Below are 14,584 nucleotides of genomic sequence, written 5' to 3' on the forward strand. Positions count from 1 at the left end.
CGAATCATTTGATAACATTGTATTGATTAGATCCAAATTAATAGATCCATTTTTTAATGAATATCAAAATTTTATGTACCTAATTGTGATGTGAAACAAAACATGTATTTTTTTACTTTACGGTAATGAATACCGATCCACCGTGCGTGTGTATAGATCTACCCCTGCCGGGGATCGAATGCTAGTGTATCGATACAAAAAATAAATGGATCGTAATCTACTCGGTATTTATTTATTAATTATTAATCCATTCGTTTTTTATTATGAATTTACTAAAATACCTGGTAGATAGGCACTGTAATTGTACGCTATTGTATCGATCCAATCGTTGATCGGTTCGGGTCGAACATCCCTATTGTCTGTGTCTGTGTCATGCATGTCATCTGTGTGTTTGTCAAAAAACATCGAATTTTGGAGAAACGTGAGAAATAGTAGCATATTTTTTTAGTTTCTTCACAAGGAAATTGTGCATAATGTTCGTTTTTTAGTGCTTTCCACATTTAATCAATTGCATTGAAAATGGCTCGCCACCGAAATGTAAGAAACAGGAATTATTCAGACGATTATGACTACGACGATGTTTATGGACATTCTGTGGAGGATGAGAGTATGTCTCCAAGTGATGCATCGCAGTGGATGTATGACCGATCGCGCAATCAGCAGGCAATAGCGCATTTTTTGGAGAGTCATAAGGACATACAGGAGGAGGCCGAGGATGAGCCAGAGGAGACCCCGCGGCCGGGACTCGATCGCCGCGAGTCCGTCGACCTGCGCAGCCTCAAGCTGGACGAAAAAGATGAAGCAAAACTCATGTCGTGTCTTGACGAACTGCGTAACGTACTGGGTGACATGGTGTCTGACAATATTCTAATACAAGCAGTACTGGACAATAAATTTGATATTGACAAAGCTCTTGACGAAATATTGAACAAAAATAAGCCCAGACCAGCAGAGCCTAAAGCGGAACTGGTGAAGCCTCCCCCAGTAGTTCTTATAGATCCAGTTAAAGTTCCTGTTATATCAACAGATACCCCAAAAGTAATTGCTACTAATATTGAAACAAAGAGTACTGGTATAATTAAAGGCTTCAAAGTGCAACAGGATAATGGCTCAGGCAGCCGCTCTCATACTCCTAGAGAGCTCTCTCCTGCAGTAGACAGAATATCTTCACCAAAGCCAGAGTTTTCTGATGATAAAGTAATAGTAAAAGTTAAAGAGAACAAGGTAGATCCAAATCTTCAATACTCAAACATGAGGGGATCGGATAAGGAGCATCTGTATATTGTTGTCATTGGTCATGTTGATGCTGGAAAGTCGACTTTAATGGGTCGTTTACTCTGTGAGCTCGGTGAAGTTAGTCAAAGAACTTTACACAAATATGAACAAGAGAGTAAGAAAATGGGCAAACAAAGTTTCATGTATGCCTGGGTACTGGATGAGACTGGTGAGGAGAGGGTCAGAGGAATCACTATGGATGTTGGCCGGGCTCAGTTTGAAACAAAGACAAAGAAGGTAATTATTTTGGATGCTCCCGGTCATGCAGACTTTATTCCCAATATGATAACAGGTGCAGGACAAGCTGATGTGGCATTGTTAGTAGTAGATGCAACTAGAGGAGAATTTGAATCTGGGTTTGATTTTGGTGGGCAGACACGAGAGCATGCATTACTGGTGAGATCTCTTGGTGTTAACCAGTTGGCAGTGGCTGTGAACAAATTAGATACAAGCAATTGGAGCCAGGATAGATTTAATGAGATTGTGGTAAAATTAAAAGTCTTTTTAAAACAAGCTGGATTTAAGGATTCTGATGTGACATATGTTCCATGTTCAGGACTTACAGGAGAAAACCTCGTGAAGCCTCCTAATGAAGCTGCCTTACTCGAATGGTACAAAGGCCCGTGCCTCTTAGACGTAATTGATAAGTTTAAGGTCCCACAGCGGCCAGTCTCTAAGCCTTTCAGGATGTCAATCAATGATATTTTTAAGGGAACTGGCTCTGGTTTTTGTGTAGCAGGCCGCATTGAAAATGGCACCATCAACAAAGGAGATAAAGTACTTGTTTGTCCTACAAAAGAATTGGCAGAAGTTAGAAGTGTAAGCATTAATGACATGGCAAGTAATATTGCATTTGCTGGTGATCAAGTAAGTGTGACATTGTCTGGCATAGATATGCAGAATGTGTCTGTTGGGTTCATACTGAGTGACCCTGTTCAGCAAGTCCCAGTCACTACAAGATTTGAAGCAAGGATAGTTGTTTTTAATGTAAAAGTTCCCATCACAAAGGGATTCCCAGTCTTAATTCATCATCAATCATTGGTTGAGTCTGCAAATATTGTAAAATTGAAGGCATTATTGAATAAGAGCACTGGAGAACTAGTGAAGAAGAAGCCGCGTTGTTTGGGCAATAATTCTGTTGCTGTTGTTGAGATTGAAGTGTGTAGACCTATTTGCATTGAGAGGTATAAAGATGTGAAGGAACTCGGGCGTGTGATGTTGCGTGTTGCTGGAGTCACGATAGCTGCCGGTCTCGTCACTAATATTTACAACACTTGATCAATGTAAAACATGATTACCTAGCTGCTTTTAAATTGCTATCATGTCACTCTAAATATGTACGGTTACAAGTACTAATATGAATCCACTATGAATCCATGTCACATTAACTTTTTTGACAAATTAAACTAAGTCTCATTAAAATGTCAAATATGATAGTGCGACAGGGTTCTAAAGTGGGTACATAATATTGCTCATGACTGTACATGGCAGCTAGCATTTGGATTGTGAATAGCTCGCATCTTTTGGTCCTAGGACATTTTAATCGCACAAAGCTAACTTTAATATTGTACAATAATGTATCGTGCTATATTATAAAAAATATAATGATTAATTATTTTATTTATGTATTTAATGATAATTAAAGTTGTTGCCGCAGTTACCTTGTAGTTTATATTAGTATTTTGCCCTCTTCTATAGATTAGATACCTTAGAAACAAAGGTTCTATTTGCTTCTGTTACTGTTTTGTATATCTACAAGTAGAATGATAAAATTACATACGCAAAATGTTACGTAAGTTCCTATCACATTATTATAGCGTTGGTCTTCAACCATTTCGTAATAAACTATTATTACATCTGTCATGATGTCCTGGATGTAGCAGTTATATCGTAATAACAAATAAAATAAGGAAACAGTTTCGTACCGCAACAGGATCAAGAGATTTAATTTAGATAAGCAGTTTGTCGACGACAGCTTGTTACGTTTGTAATCAACTTTTGTATCCGGCGATGCGACGTGGCGACAGAATATAAATAAACAACTGTATTCCTAACATAAAACAATTTTCAGTACTTAATAGATGAATTTAATATATAATATTCAGTATATTTTTATTATGTAATAAAGTAAAAAACCTGTTTATTATCTCTGGAACGTTTATCAGTTGCAGTTGGACCCGCAAGTCGAGACATTTAATTTCCCTTCTCCACTTTAATTTGCTGAACTTTTTATTTTTCTACACAAACGCTGAGACACTGAAGAATTAGTACCTACGCTATGATAGTATTCTATATCTATAGTTTATATATGATAGTTACCAGGCAAGACCTTTCGACTACTAATAATTTGTTGGTCTTAAATATTAAGAGTTGTCTTTACTCGTTACTGTGTCTGTTGTGAATAGCTGAAGTCTTATTAATCAAAGTTTAATCCTTTTAATTGTGTTGGAAGTTGTTTATAACTTAATAGTTGGAAATTATGTGCGGTGGCGCTGGCGAGAAGTTCTCGTAGCATTTACTTTCGTAACGCCTTTTATAATAGTTTGAGCAAAAAATTGTTGTGGAACATAATTTTTGCTTGGATGATCTATGTTTGTAGGATAATTTTGTAATTTCCAGATTGGTTTTAACCCACGTGTATATTAGAGCGGTAAAGAACAGGCAGTTATTATAAATCAGTGTCGGGCCGGGGCCGAGAGCCATTTTGTTTTCTCCACTAAGGTTCATCTGCACATTCATCTCCTGAAGATTGCGGAACTCATTTCGCGGAAACGTAAAAGAAGGTTCTAATTCATTTCCTTCCCTTTTCGGTATTTCATGAATTGGACTGTTTCTTTGGGCTTATACTAGGTACCTACTTAAACTTTGTTTATTATCTGTTCTCGTGGCATTTTCGCAGGAGGAAATTTTATTACTAGATAGGATTTTTTAAATAAAATATGTATTTTTAATGCCAGTATTCGTAGAGCGAACAGTCTGTTTCTAAAAATTACTCAAGTGGCGAACAAAGGCTTACGAGGAGGCTTTGAGGTCCTTGTTTCCACTTCAGTAACTCATTTAATGAAAGGAAATTAGTTTAGTGGACGCCGGTCTTAGGAATTTGGTTAGGAATTGGCCATTCAAGTTTCATAAAGTCTTTGAATTAATCCATTAGAGCAATGAACTCATCTATATCGAAAAATGGTTACCAAAATGATATAAATGCGGATTTGGTGAGGATTCACAAAGTGTATAGGTATGGTTGGATTATTTACTTACTTACTAATTTTCAACCTGCTACCCCGTAAGTAAGGTGATAGGTGCCTAAGAGATATTTATTATCATACCACTAACTACTAGGTTTAGGCTTGTCCCATAATGTAGGTTAGGTATCCTAAGAATCCTCACTTCCAGTGACTGCATGAGAATGCGAGATCCTACACTGAAAGTAGATACTAATGTCGTAGATTTTTTGAAGATTCGCCTTCTCTGTTGCGTGGAATGCGTTCCGCTGCTTATCACTCCCGGCTAGAGGACTTTGTAATAACTGATGAGAGAGGTAAGCCAAGTTGCAATACTTAATGTTAGCATCGCGCAACGATAACGTACCTAATAATCCGTCCGAATTATCCTTCTATCGTATTCTTATGGGGTATGGGTTGTGAGGTCGTTGACCAAGCAAGGCAGGGTTACTGCTATTGAGCCGCCAGAGGCCTCTGATATGGCTCATATAATTACTACATACCTGCTTAGTTAGTAGTAGCTGGGACCAACGGCTTAACGTGTCATCGGAAGCACGGAATCAAGTGATTTCAGCCTATAATGTCCTTACCAAACCAGGGATAGCCTCACCATATGTTTTTATTTAGACGTGTTTTAACCAGGAATCGAACCTAGGAGTTCCGACTCGTGAGCCCAACACTCAACCACTTGAGCCCAGAGGCAGGGGGTAAATCATAGCTTTTAAGTACGGGTTGGAGTTACCCGCTTCCGCGTCCGCGTTCTTACTGTGGATGAGACCTTTAAGCAGTGGCGGCTCTAGCAAAATATTTAGGTGGTGCGAGACGTCACAGTGACACCCCTCAGCCCTATAAAATACAAAATTTTTCGATTAGTTTACGGCAACCGAAATTTACTTGTTTAAATCTTTTAAAAACGTTGTTTACGGCCAACCGGTATGAGTTCTATGTGGCTGCAACCTAACCCGATGAAGTTAGTGTGCTGCCAGGGTGCACTAGTCCTGGTTGATTTTGACGCCCTATTTCGGTGCCCGGTGCGGTCGCACCGCTCGCTCCGCCCTAGGGCCGCTGCCTTTATATGGAATATATTATGTTGTGTTGTGTCTGTGACCAATAGGTAGCCTAGTGCCGTGTTACAGCCTTCCAGGGTTACGCAATCCCTGATTAATCAATGTAGCCAGCGGACAAGCACAAATTACTGCATGTATCCTCTGGTCACTTTAGGGTTCTTTTTATTAGCACGAAAGTAGTTCGTGGGTCAATGCAGGGAGTTGATTTATTAATAGGCTTTTATTAGGTAGGTAAATAGGAGTGTTTTGCTAAATTCTAACGAAGTTATGGTCAAACAAAAAGGTATCTATGGATGTTTTCCTATAAAAGATAATAAATATAGACACTATTACTACGTAGTATGATTCCTTATTCTATGCTATTACCTAAACTGTTTATTCGTTATTGCTTTCGTACACTAATAAGTAGATTACGTCTACAAATTGTCTTCTCACAATCTGTGGCTCTGGCTTGCCTGATTGGGAGTTAGGCGTGAACCTATCCGATCGTTAAGAATTCGACGTTATTTATATCGTCTGTAAGTCAGTATCACAATTATTTTTACAAATAAGTACCTACATTTGTGCAGTAGATCACAAATAAGGAGAGTTTGCGGTAGTTGGATAGGTATCTAGTATACCTAATTTTGTCAATTTTGTCTAATGCCTCGCTTATCTCGAGAGAGCACTTTCGCGTCATTAACGACACGATGGCAAGTCAGGTTGAGGTTATCGAACAAGTATTAGCTATTAATTAAATATACCAGTGCGTTTCACAATAAACATGTTTGTTGCGCGTGGGCAGCGGAAGCTAATTTTTACACGATAAATAACAAACATATTTCGTGGTTTGTTGTCCAGTGTCCAAAAGGTGTGACGAGGAGTCCACATATAAGCAAAATATTACACGCATAGTTTGCTATCTATATATTAATATATAGATAATAATGCCCGTTGCATTAGAGATGTAAGTGTTAAGAAATTAAAAAGAAATCTGAGTAAGAAATGCTTTCTGGCGCAATGTTCGTGCGTGGGTGGGTGTAAGTTACTTACCTGTTCTTTATTCAAATTGTATCACCAATAGTTTTGTTTTTAAAGTTTGGCAACTGGTATGACGAATGTTCAAACCAGTTTTATTTTAGATAATAAATACTTTTCATTACTTTTAAATATTTCGTGCGCAAAATATTTTAATAGCTAATGTTTTAAAACTTGTTCAGCGGTGAAGGAAAACATCGTGAGGAAACCCACATTCCCGAGAAATGCATTTTCGGAGGTATGTGACCTAATCTGTATTGGGCTGGGTTTCCCTTCGCGAGTTGGAAGGTTAGACGGGCAGTCGCTTCTGCAAAAAACCGGATCTGTCAAATCTTCAGGAAGCAGACCCTGTGAAAAACGGGATAATGCTAGGGGGATGATAGAGTTCAAAATCTTGCACGTTAAGCTGTATGAAATGTGAAAGAAATTTGACTTATTCTTCTAAGGTAGGTAGGTATCTATCTAGATTTATTCAGTGCGCGTCTTTCAATATTTCTTACTGGATTACAGCAGTAATGGACATATGAATAAATAAATACGTATGAATTGCAGTTGGACGCGCGTTTATCAGGATTTGCATCGGAATTGAGTGCACTTTGTATTCACACGGGGATGTGTAGTGCAATATTATTGGAATGGGTATAAATGTAGTGGACGTGCTCTGTAGTGCTCAAGTGCAGTTGAATAAGTATTAAAGTATTAGTATATCTTTCTTATAACTTGTACAAAATAGGCGGTAATAGAAAGAAAGTTTGTGAGTGTCTAAAAATATCTAGACAAGCCATTTTAAACTTCGTAAAATACACCTAGGTCAAAAGGAAATGAGAAATATTTTATGTCGAGAAATATCTTTACAGCTGCGTGGTTGTAATAAAAGTTTTAAGTTTTGTAGAGATCTTTATTACCCAGTCAAAGGCTCTGACATCCATGTTTTTGCATACTTACAGTTTTATTTTAGAGTATTATACAGGATGTTAGTGACTTCGTAACGAATACTGAGGGGGATGATTCAGACCATGATTCTAAGTTGATATCAAGTGAAAATTTTAGTGTTTTTTTTATTATTTTCAATTCCATACTTTTGCGACGGAAAATACCACTTAATATCAACTCACTGTTGATATTAAGTGGTATTATTATCGATGCCACTAATATCCCTTATTGTATTATCATTCTGTTCACACTTTCTGTAAGAGTTCATAGATAAAGATTTTATTTCACTTCTCAGTCCTTTTTTAAACTATATGATTTGTTGTTTTGTTCGATAATTGACAACGATAATTGATTTCGGTTATTATCGCAGGCAAATTTTGTAAGCAACTGATTTTTTTAAGCTATTAAGGTTCTTCTCAGTTGAGAATGTTTTATTCATTCTCCGGTCATTGTCCAGCCAAAGCAGGACTGTTGTCTTTGCAGATACAGATAAGTACCTACAGATCCTCACAACAGACGGAGATTCGTTTCCAAGTTTGTACAATTACTTAGGTACATTATAGCCTACTTCAGGTGCGTCAGTCTTTCTGGTTTCGTGATTTTTGTCTTGGCTGAGTGTGCTGTGACTGTCGCGTACCCCACGCAAAGCGATACATCAGCTACACGAGGTACATAATATTCAGTTCTTCTCTTACTCCCTATTTTCGATACACTATTACAAATAGTTTTCATAATCCAGTCAATACATGGACTCACTGCTGTGTAAATATACGTGTGCTCATTGACACATCCTTGGCCAATAGCAACGATTTTACCGTCAAGTATGAGGGGGCCACCGGAATCACTGCGCAGAGAGTCCTGACGGTATTTAGAGCAATCTGCTTCCACGCATACCCAAGGACCCCTGGGCAAACCTTTGACTTTGCACGCCATTACCACGGTTTCACCAATTTGAAGCGGCTGGAATTGATCGAGTTCCGTACTAAAACTGTATTTTGGGTTATCCATATGATTAAAATTTGTGTAACTTCCCCACGCCCCAATATAGCGAGAAAACCGACCAATTAGAGATCGGTAATCAACCGGAGAGAGTTTCCCTACCACCGCACCTTCAACTTCTGTGATAAGCAAGAGACCAATATCGTTTTTCGCATGTAAGGATTCGTTTATCGGCTGTTTGTATCCGCTGTGGACTATCGCTTGCAGAACTCTTGCCGTTTGCGTCTGGTTGTATATAATTTTGTAGCCTTTTGGTCCGTGAATTTCTACTCGCCTAGAGCAGTGAGCTGTCGTTATCACCCAGTTGCTGGCTATGAGATTGCCGGTGCATATCCTGGCGGGATGCTTCAGGCTTGTCACCTGACTTAGTGTGACGACGTAAAGGAAGTGTCCTGGCGCGCCGTCGACGCCGGCGAGGTCTTTCAACGGCTTTAAATTGCTCAGCGGAGCACTTGAGGACACAGCACAGGCACACAGGATTGTCAATGTCACTCCCTTCATGACTTTGAGTGTAAGTTCAACGTTCAACTAGATTGGGTTTTGAAATATAAGTTAGGATTGATTTACGACTTACGATAAAATCACTTTTTTACTACGTCGTTGTATGGGATTTTTATATTATATAGGTAAGTACCTAAGTAGTTATGTAGAGCATTTTGTTGTTTCTATAGTTTTAATGAAATTGTTTTCCGTACATTGTCGGTTATAGGATATGACTTGCGTTGTTTTAGTAATTGAACTATTTATTAATGTTGCGTAGGCTCAATTTTACGGTTGTTGCTAATGAAATGAAACAATGCATCTCGAACATCGGTGATCGTTGAAGGGTGGGCGGACTTACACCGCCAGGAGGGACTAACCTACAATAGCGAGGGCCCATGACGTAAACCTTTTTTATGAAGCTGATAGTTTTATTAAGACCCTAATACTAAATAAATCTGCCTGTTCCTAAAAAGGATTATGAGCGTGAGTAAAACAATAAAATTCTTTCGAGTCATCGTTAGGTTAGGTTAGGAGCCTACTGTTTCAATCAGACCGTGTACTATTATGTATTTATTTAATAGTTTGTTGCACACAGGAAAACAGTTTGACAATAAGAAGAGGACAAAAGGCAAAACTTAATTTTTAAAGTCTTTCAGCCGGCCTGATAGAATGACAGTTTCACGAGACAGTGCAGATAGTGTGCAATAAATATGCTGTCTGCATTATAATAATGTGCAATGCAGGTAGGAAGTACATATGAATTATATTCGTTCCTTGTTCGAGACGGTTAACAGTGTAGTCTACGTCTTATGCTCCAGCATCGTCACAATTTTCGAAGCTGTACATATGAATTATAATTAGATTAACATAACAAAATAATAATTATTATATTAAGCACAAAACGTGATTATTTCCAGATTAACTTTCTTTTTGAGGTCTAATGTAATTCTTTTTCTTATTCCAATTGAAAGAAAGTACCAGGCAATCGTGTAGCGGTCCGTATATTGATGCTAGTGTGCAATTCTTGTGTGGTGGGCGGTGAGTATTATGTATGAGCGGCGCCGATAGGAAATGAACTCTCGACGCATCCCACTCGCAAGCAACGGACTTATTGTCAAGAATTGCAATTTCATGTCTCGAGCATTTGCCGTCAAAAAGAACTTCTCGAGAATTACTTAATTATCTAAGGTTATTTTAATAAGTTGTTTGAAAACACGCATTCATAACAGATTTGGCGTACTTACTTGTTTATGTACGAAAGCTTTTGGAGTGCTGTGTTTACTTCCTAACGGCGAAAACAGTATGAAACTTGAAAGCTTTTTAATATATATGATATGTTGAGTGCTATTGTAAAAACTCTCATTCTAAGACGTACCATAATTTTCTAAATATTCTACCTATTAATGTAGTGAGGTGGTATTTTAGTGCTATGTATATAGCTGTCTCGTTTATAGCATCGGGGAGTGCCTAGGCTCTTGAATAAATGCTGAAATATAAATCATGGATGGTCATGTATCATCTTTCGATGACAGATTTGCTATTATGCTCAGTTAAGCCGGGCTTATGCACACTCAATGCAAAATCCAATAGTGTACATTGTAGTGTGGAATAACGTCGTTGGGTTTTTGCAATTTACAATAAAAAAATGATTTCCTTCAGTTATAAAGCGGAAGAAATAAACGCTCTTAGAGAGATAGAGCTTACATTTCGCCAGAAGAACGCGTCCTAAGTTTTGCTTTAAGTACTTAGTTTTCCAGAGAAGTGGTCACAATTTTACTATAAGTATACAAAACAAATATTTGCGGATATGTAAATTTCAAATTTCAGTCGTGGTAGTCCAGTTGGAAGAACGCTTGACTCTCACTGTAAGGTCGCAGGTTCGAATCCAGCACGGGCTAAACCTATGATTTTCGAAATCAAGTTTGGATCATATATGATTATCACGTGCTCAGGGGTGAAGGAAAACATCGTGAGGAAACCCACATACACGATTCGGAGGTACGTAACATAACCTGTATTGGGATGGTTTTTCCTTCACGGATTGGAAGGCCATACAGGCAGTCGCTTTTGTAAAAAAAACAGACCTGTCAAATCTTCAGATTAGGCAAGTGGACCCTGTGAAAACGGGATCACGCTAAAGAGGTGATGCTGTAAATTTCAAATTTCGAAAACACTTTGATGTAGGTGGTATGAATTCATAACTTATGCTTTTATAGGCAAGTGTGAAACTTTATAGCGTACCCGCATTATTTCACGTAGGGCTTGTGAATGATCGCTTTACACAGTGCGAGCTACTTGCCACAGTCACTGTAACTGGCTTGTTTACGATCAAGTAAATGGCTGGTAACTATAGGTAGCTACACGCATTTACTGTTTAGTAACACAAGTAATGTTGGTCAAGCCGAGTGAGTGCTTGGATTTTGAAATCCGTTAAAGTCTGACTGGTGTATTGAGATTGTTAGTTAGCAACTGCTTATTCCTGCCTTGGTACTCTTCCATTTCTCTTTGGTTTGTCTGCGGTTCCTGATTCCTGTGTGTGCAATAAAGTTTTTGTTATGTTTATTTATTTGTTTACTTATATCTAACAGCACTAATATATAACCATTACAGGCGGACCCAATGCGATGATGGAAAAAGAAGGTTCCTTTGAAAAACCTAATAAACATTAACATAAAATTATAAAAAAAATGTTATGTTATGTTATATAGGTACGAATTCTGTGAATGTCGTGTCAGCAACTAACATGTGGCTACTAAAATAAAACTCTTAAGTTTGCTGTATATACAGCACGAAAATCTTTATGGCTTCTGGACGTATCAAGTATTTAGGTTGCCCGAACACTAAGAAGTTGTCATGACAATAGTTTACAATATTATGTTCGAAGTAGCTGTTGAGTTGTGACTGACCATTCTACTTAGCACAGTAACTCGCACGGTGTAGAGCAAGTAGGTAACTCGAGCACATGCGCGGTGCACGCGCGCCCGCATATTCAACTCCCGCGCATTTCCCATGAAGCAGCGTGCACACCACTTATTGGCGACCCAAATCATACTAGCAGTTAACGTCGAGAGCCCTCGTAAAATGACCGCAGGAAATTGAAATTTAAAGAAAATTGAATAAGTAGTTTTACCTGTTGCTAAATTCCATTGCATATTGCTGTTATTATTAAGTAAAGTGTTTTGTGTAGGTACAGTGCTTTAGTAAGTAAGTAAGTAAAATGTTTATTTTTCATAAGAATACAAAAAATATTGGTACAATAAAAACCCTACAAAACCAATTCCTCGGTCTGTTTGTGGGAGTGGAGTTCGCTTAAAGTTAATGTTTTAAAATACTTACAGTTAAATTATAGTTGAGATATCTTTTGCATAAGATGTTTATATTAAGTAAGGACTTAGTAAACAAAGTATTAAAGGCTCAAAGTTTTATCGTGGTCAAGTTCAAATAAATATTTGACTTATTTGAATAAGTAAGTCTTACAGTCGCGTCGTTTAACAGAACTCCCAAAAAAACATTGCATCGGATTTACGATGTGCCTATGTGTGTACTTATCAACTTATAATGATTAGGTACATCTATGTAAGTAGGTATATCAATGAGTAGGCATGTGAAGGTCAACCGTTTTTGGTTCGATTGTCTTTCATTTATCACTTGCTACCTTTATGCCAAGCTAGATCCATGATATGATTACAATCAATTAAATTAATAATTTATAGAGATTCATATATGGTGGCTCCATACACGACTACTCCTGTCCGGTATATTAATATATTATTTGCAGTTCATTATAAATACTATCTGCATATCTTATCCACATTAGACGCATATCTAAGGCTGTATCGTATACCGACAACGTCCATTAGAGGAGTACATTAATTATGCCATAGACAGTCTCGGGATTTAGATAGCGATCTCAATATCTGATATTTATTTGGCGCTTGTGTGTATATGTATTATATCTATCCAAGAAATGTTGAGCTAAACTATGAAGTTATATGTTTTAGAAGAGAGGCCTGGTTAAATGGTTACCTAAAGCTTTGAGTGAAGAAAAACGTCCAGCATAAGTTTTGCGGAAATTACACTTTAATTGAGAATAGCAACAAGAACCGGTCAGGCGGGGATGCACGTCCAACCCGGCCAATTACGAACGTACAGATCATATTGCTGCACCAACCACTGACCAAGACGATGCAATTCAATCGGGTTATTGTTGTATCGGCCGAAGATCGGCATTGGCAACGAAACCTGAATGCAGGGTTTTAATTATCGAGACCAGTTCGCTAAAATGAGTTTACTGTCTGATTCCAGTGATAAAACTCTACTTTGGGTGGAATAATTTATGTGTTTTAGTAATAGGCAATTTATATTAACACCTCGAGTAGCTAACCGTCTCTGGAGTTAATATCCTCTGCAGAGATTACGTAGGAGGCTATTATATTAATTGTGGTGTGTTATATGGCGAGCACGTCTCATACAAAATGGAAACCACGGTGTATTATAAAGCTTCTGACGCGACATTTTATACAATAACGTAATTTGTGAAAGCCATTATGTAAATTTATTGATATTTTTATGGTCCGGCGCTCGGACGACAATGCGCCGCGGACAAAAGTAGTCCCAATAAATATGATGCTATTAGCCGACTATGTGGAATATTGACCCGCGGGTCACCGTTAGCTTGGAAGTCTCGGGTCTGATGATTTTTTTATAAGACAATTAGGGCAAGAGTGGAACCTATCGGGTCAGATGAAACACGGGCGACTAATTTGGAAATTTAAATGGCTCGTTTTATCTTTATTCTCGAATTATACGATTTTGATGCGCACTAATTTATATTTTGTCAACAATTTATCATTAAGATAAGCTTAAAAATAAACAGTTACCAAGTAGGTAGGGGTTAGTCATGAATTGAGGGTACTTACTGTTTGATTTCATGTTTTGGGCCATGTTTGATTTATTTACGAGATTTCACTAACGAACTATAAAAAAGATAAAATAAAGCAATTATTTCAATTATCTACTATAGCAATTATTGTTGAGCAATTCATTGTTAAAAATAAAGATTAAAAAGATAATCACCTTGGATAAAGACAATCGCAAGAATATGAACCGTTATTCATATTTACAATAAAATAAACCATTAAACGTTTAAAACAATAAACGAAAGAATGACAAACAAAGAAAAGAAGAAAAAACTGGAACCAGAGTGGGCAGTGCGCAGGCGCGTGACATCGGCGCCGATTGGCAATTCGTCGCGGTGTTTTGGCGGCAACGATTTTAATTTTACACAATTTAAAACTTTTAGAATGCCGCGGTCAGTGACTCTGTTTCAATGTCACATAAAATACAAACAAATTGTAGGAAATGCCAAAAGTCTAGATGAGACTTGCGCACGTTCTTTATTTTTGGGTTTATTTCAGTGCCTGTAAAAGTAATCGCCTGATGTTCGAGACAGACGACGCAAGTACTTATGTGCTGTTTTTCATTAAAATTGCTATATAGGCATAATAAGTACATATTTTGTGCAGTGTTAGATTTTTATGGTAGATACTTCGCGACAAAGTAACAAAAGTAAATTATTAGAAGATTTTT

At 37.7% G+C, this 14,584-nt stretch overlaps 2 protein-coding genes across 2 annotated transcripts; one reads left to right on the plus strand and one right to left on the minus strand.

Annotated features, from left to right (window-relative positions):
- The first annotated feature begins 377 nt into the window (after positions 1–377).
- On the plus strand, positions 378–2,935 carry LOC126381909 (protein HBS1). The gene has a single exon (XM_050031476.1). It carries the CDS (start codon positions 520–522, stop codon positions 2,551–2,553), a length of 2,034 nt encoding a protein of 677 aa, XP_049887433.1. The 5' UTR covers positions 378–519; the 3' UTR covers positions 2,554–2,935.
- Positions 2,936–8,077: 5,142 nt separating this feature from the next.
- On the minus strand, positions 8,078–9,013 carry LOC126382299 (trypsin-like). The gene has a single exon (XM_050032118.1). The coding sequence runs from the start codon at positions 9,011–9,013 to the stop codon at positions 8,078–8,080; it is 936 nt and encodes a 311-aa protein (XP_049888075.1).
- Positions 9,014–14,584: the final 5,571 nt, after the last annotated feature.

The sequence above is a fragment of the Pectinophora gossypiella genome, chromosome 3 (genome assembly GCF_024362695.1).
Source record: "Pectinophora gossypiella chromosome 3, ilPecGoss1.1, whole genome shotgun sequence".
Taxonomy (NCBI): Eukaryota; Metazoa; Arthropoda; class Insecta; order Lepidoptera; family Gelechiidae; genus Pectinophora; species Pectinophora gossypiella.

Bases quoted from the DNA above. Each gene is read 5' to 3' on its own strand.
- LOC126381909 (XM_050031476.1), top strand. From the start codon at position 520: ATGGCTCGCCACCGAAATGTAAGAAACAGGAATTATTCAGACGATTAT.
- LOC126382299 (XM_050032118.1), bottom strand. From the start codon at position 9,013: ATGAAGGGAGTGACATTGACAATCCTGTGTGCCTGTGCTGTGTCCTCA.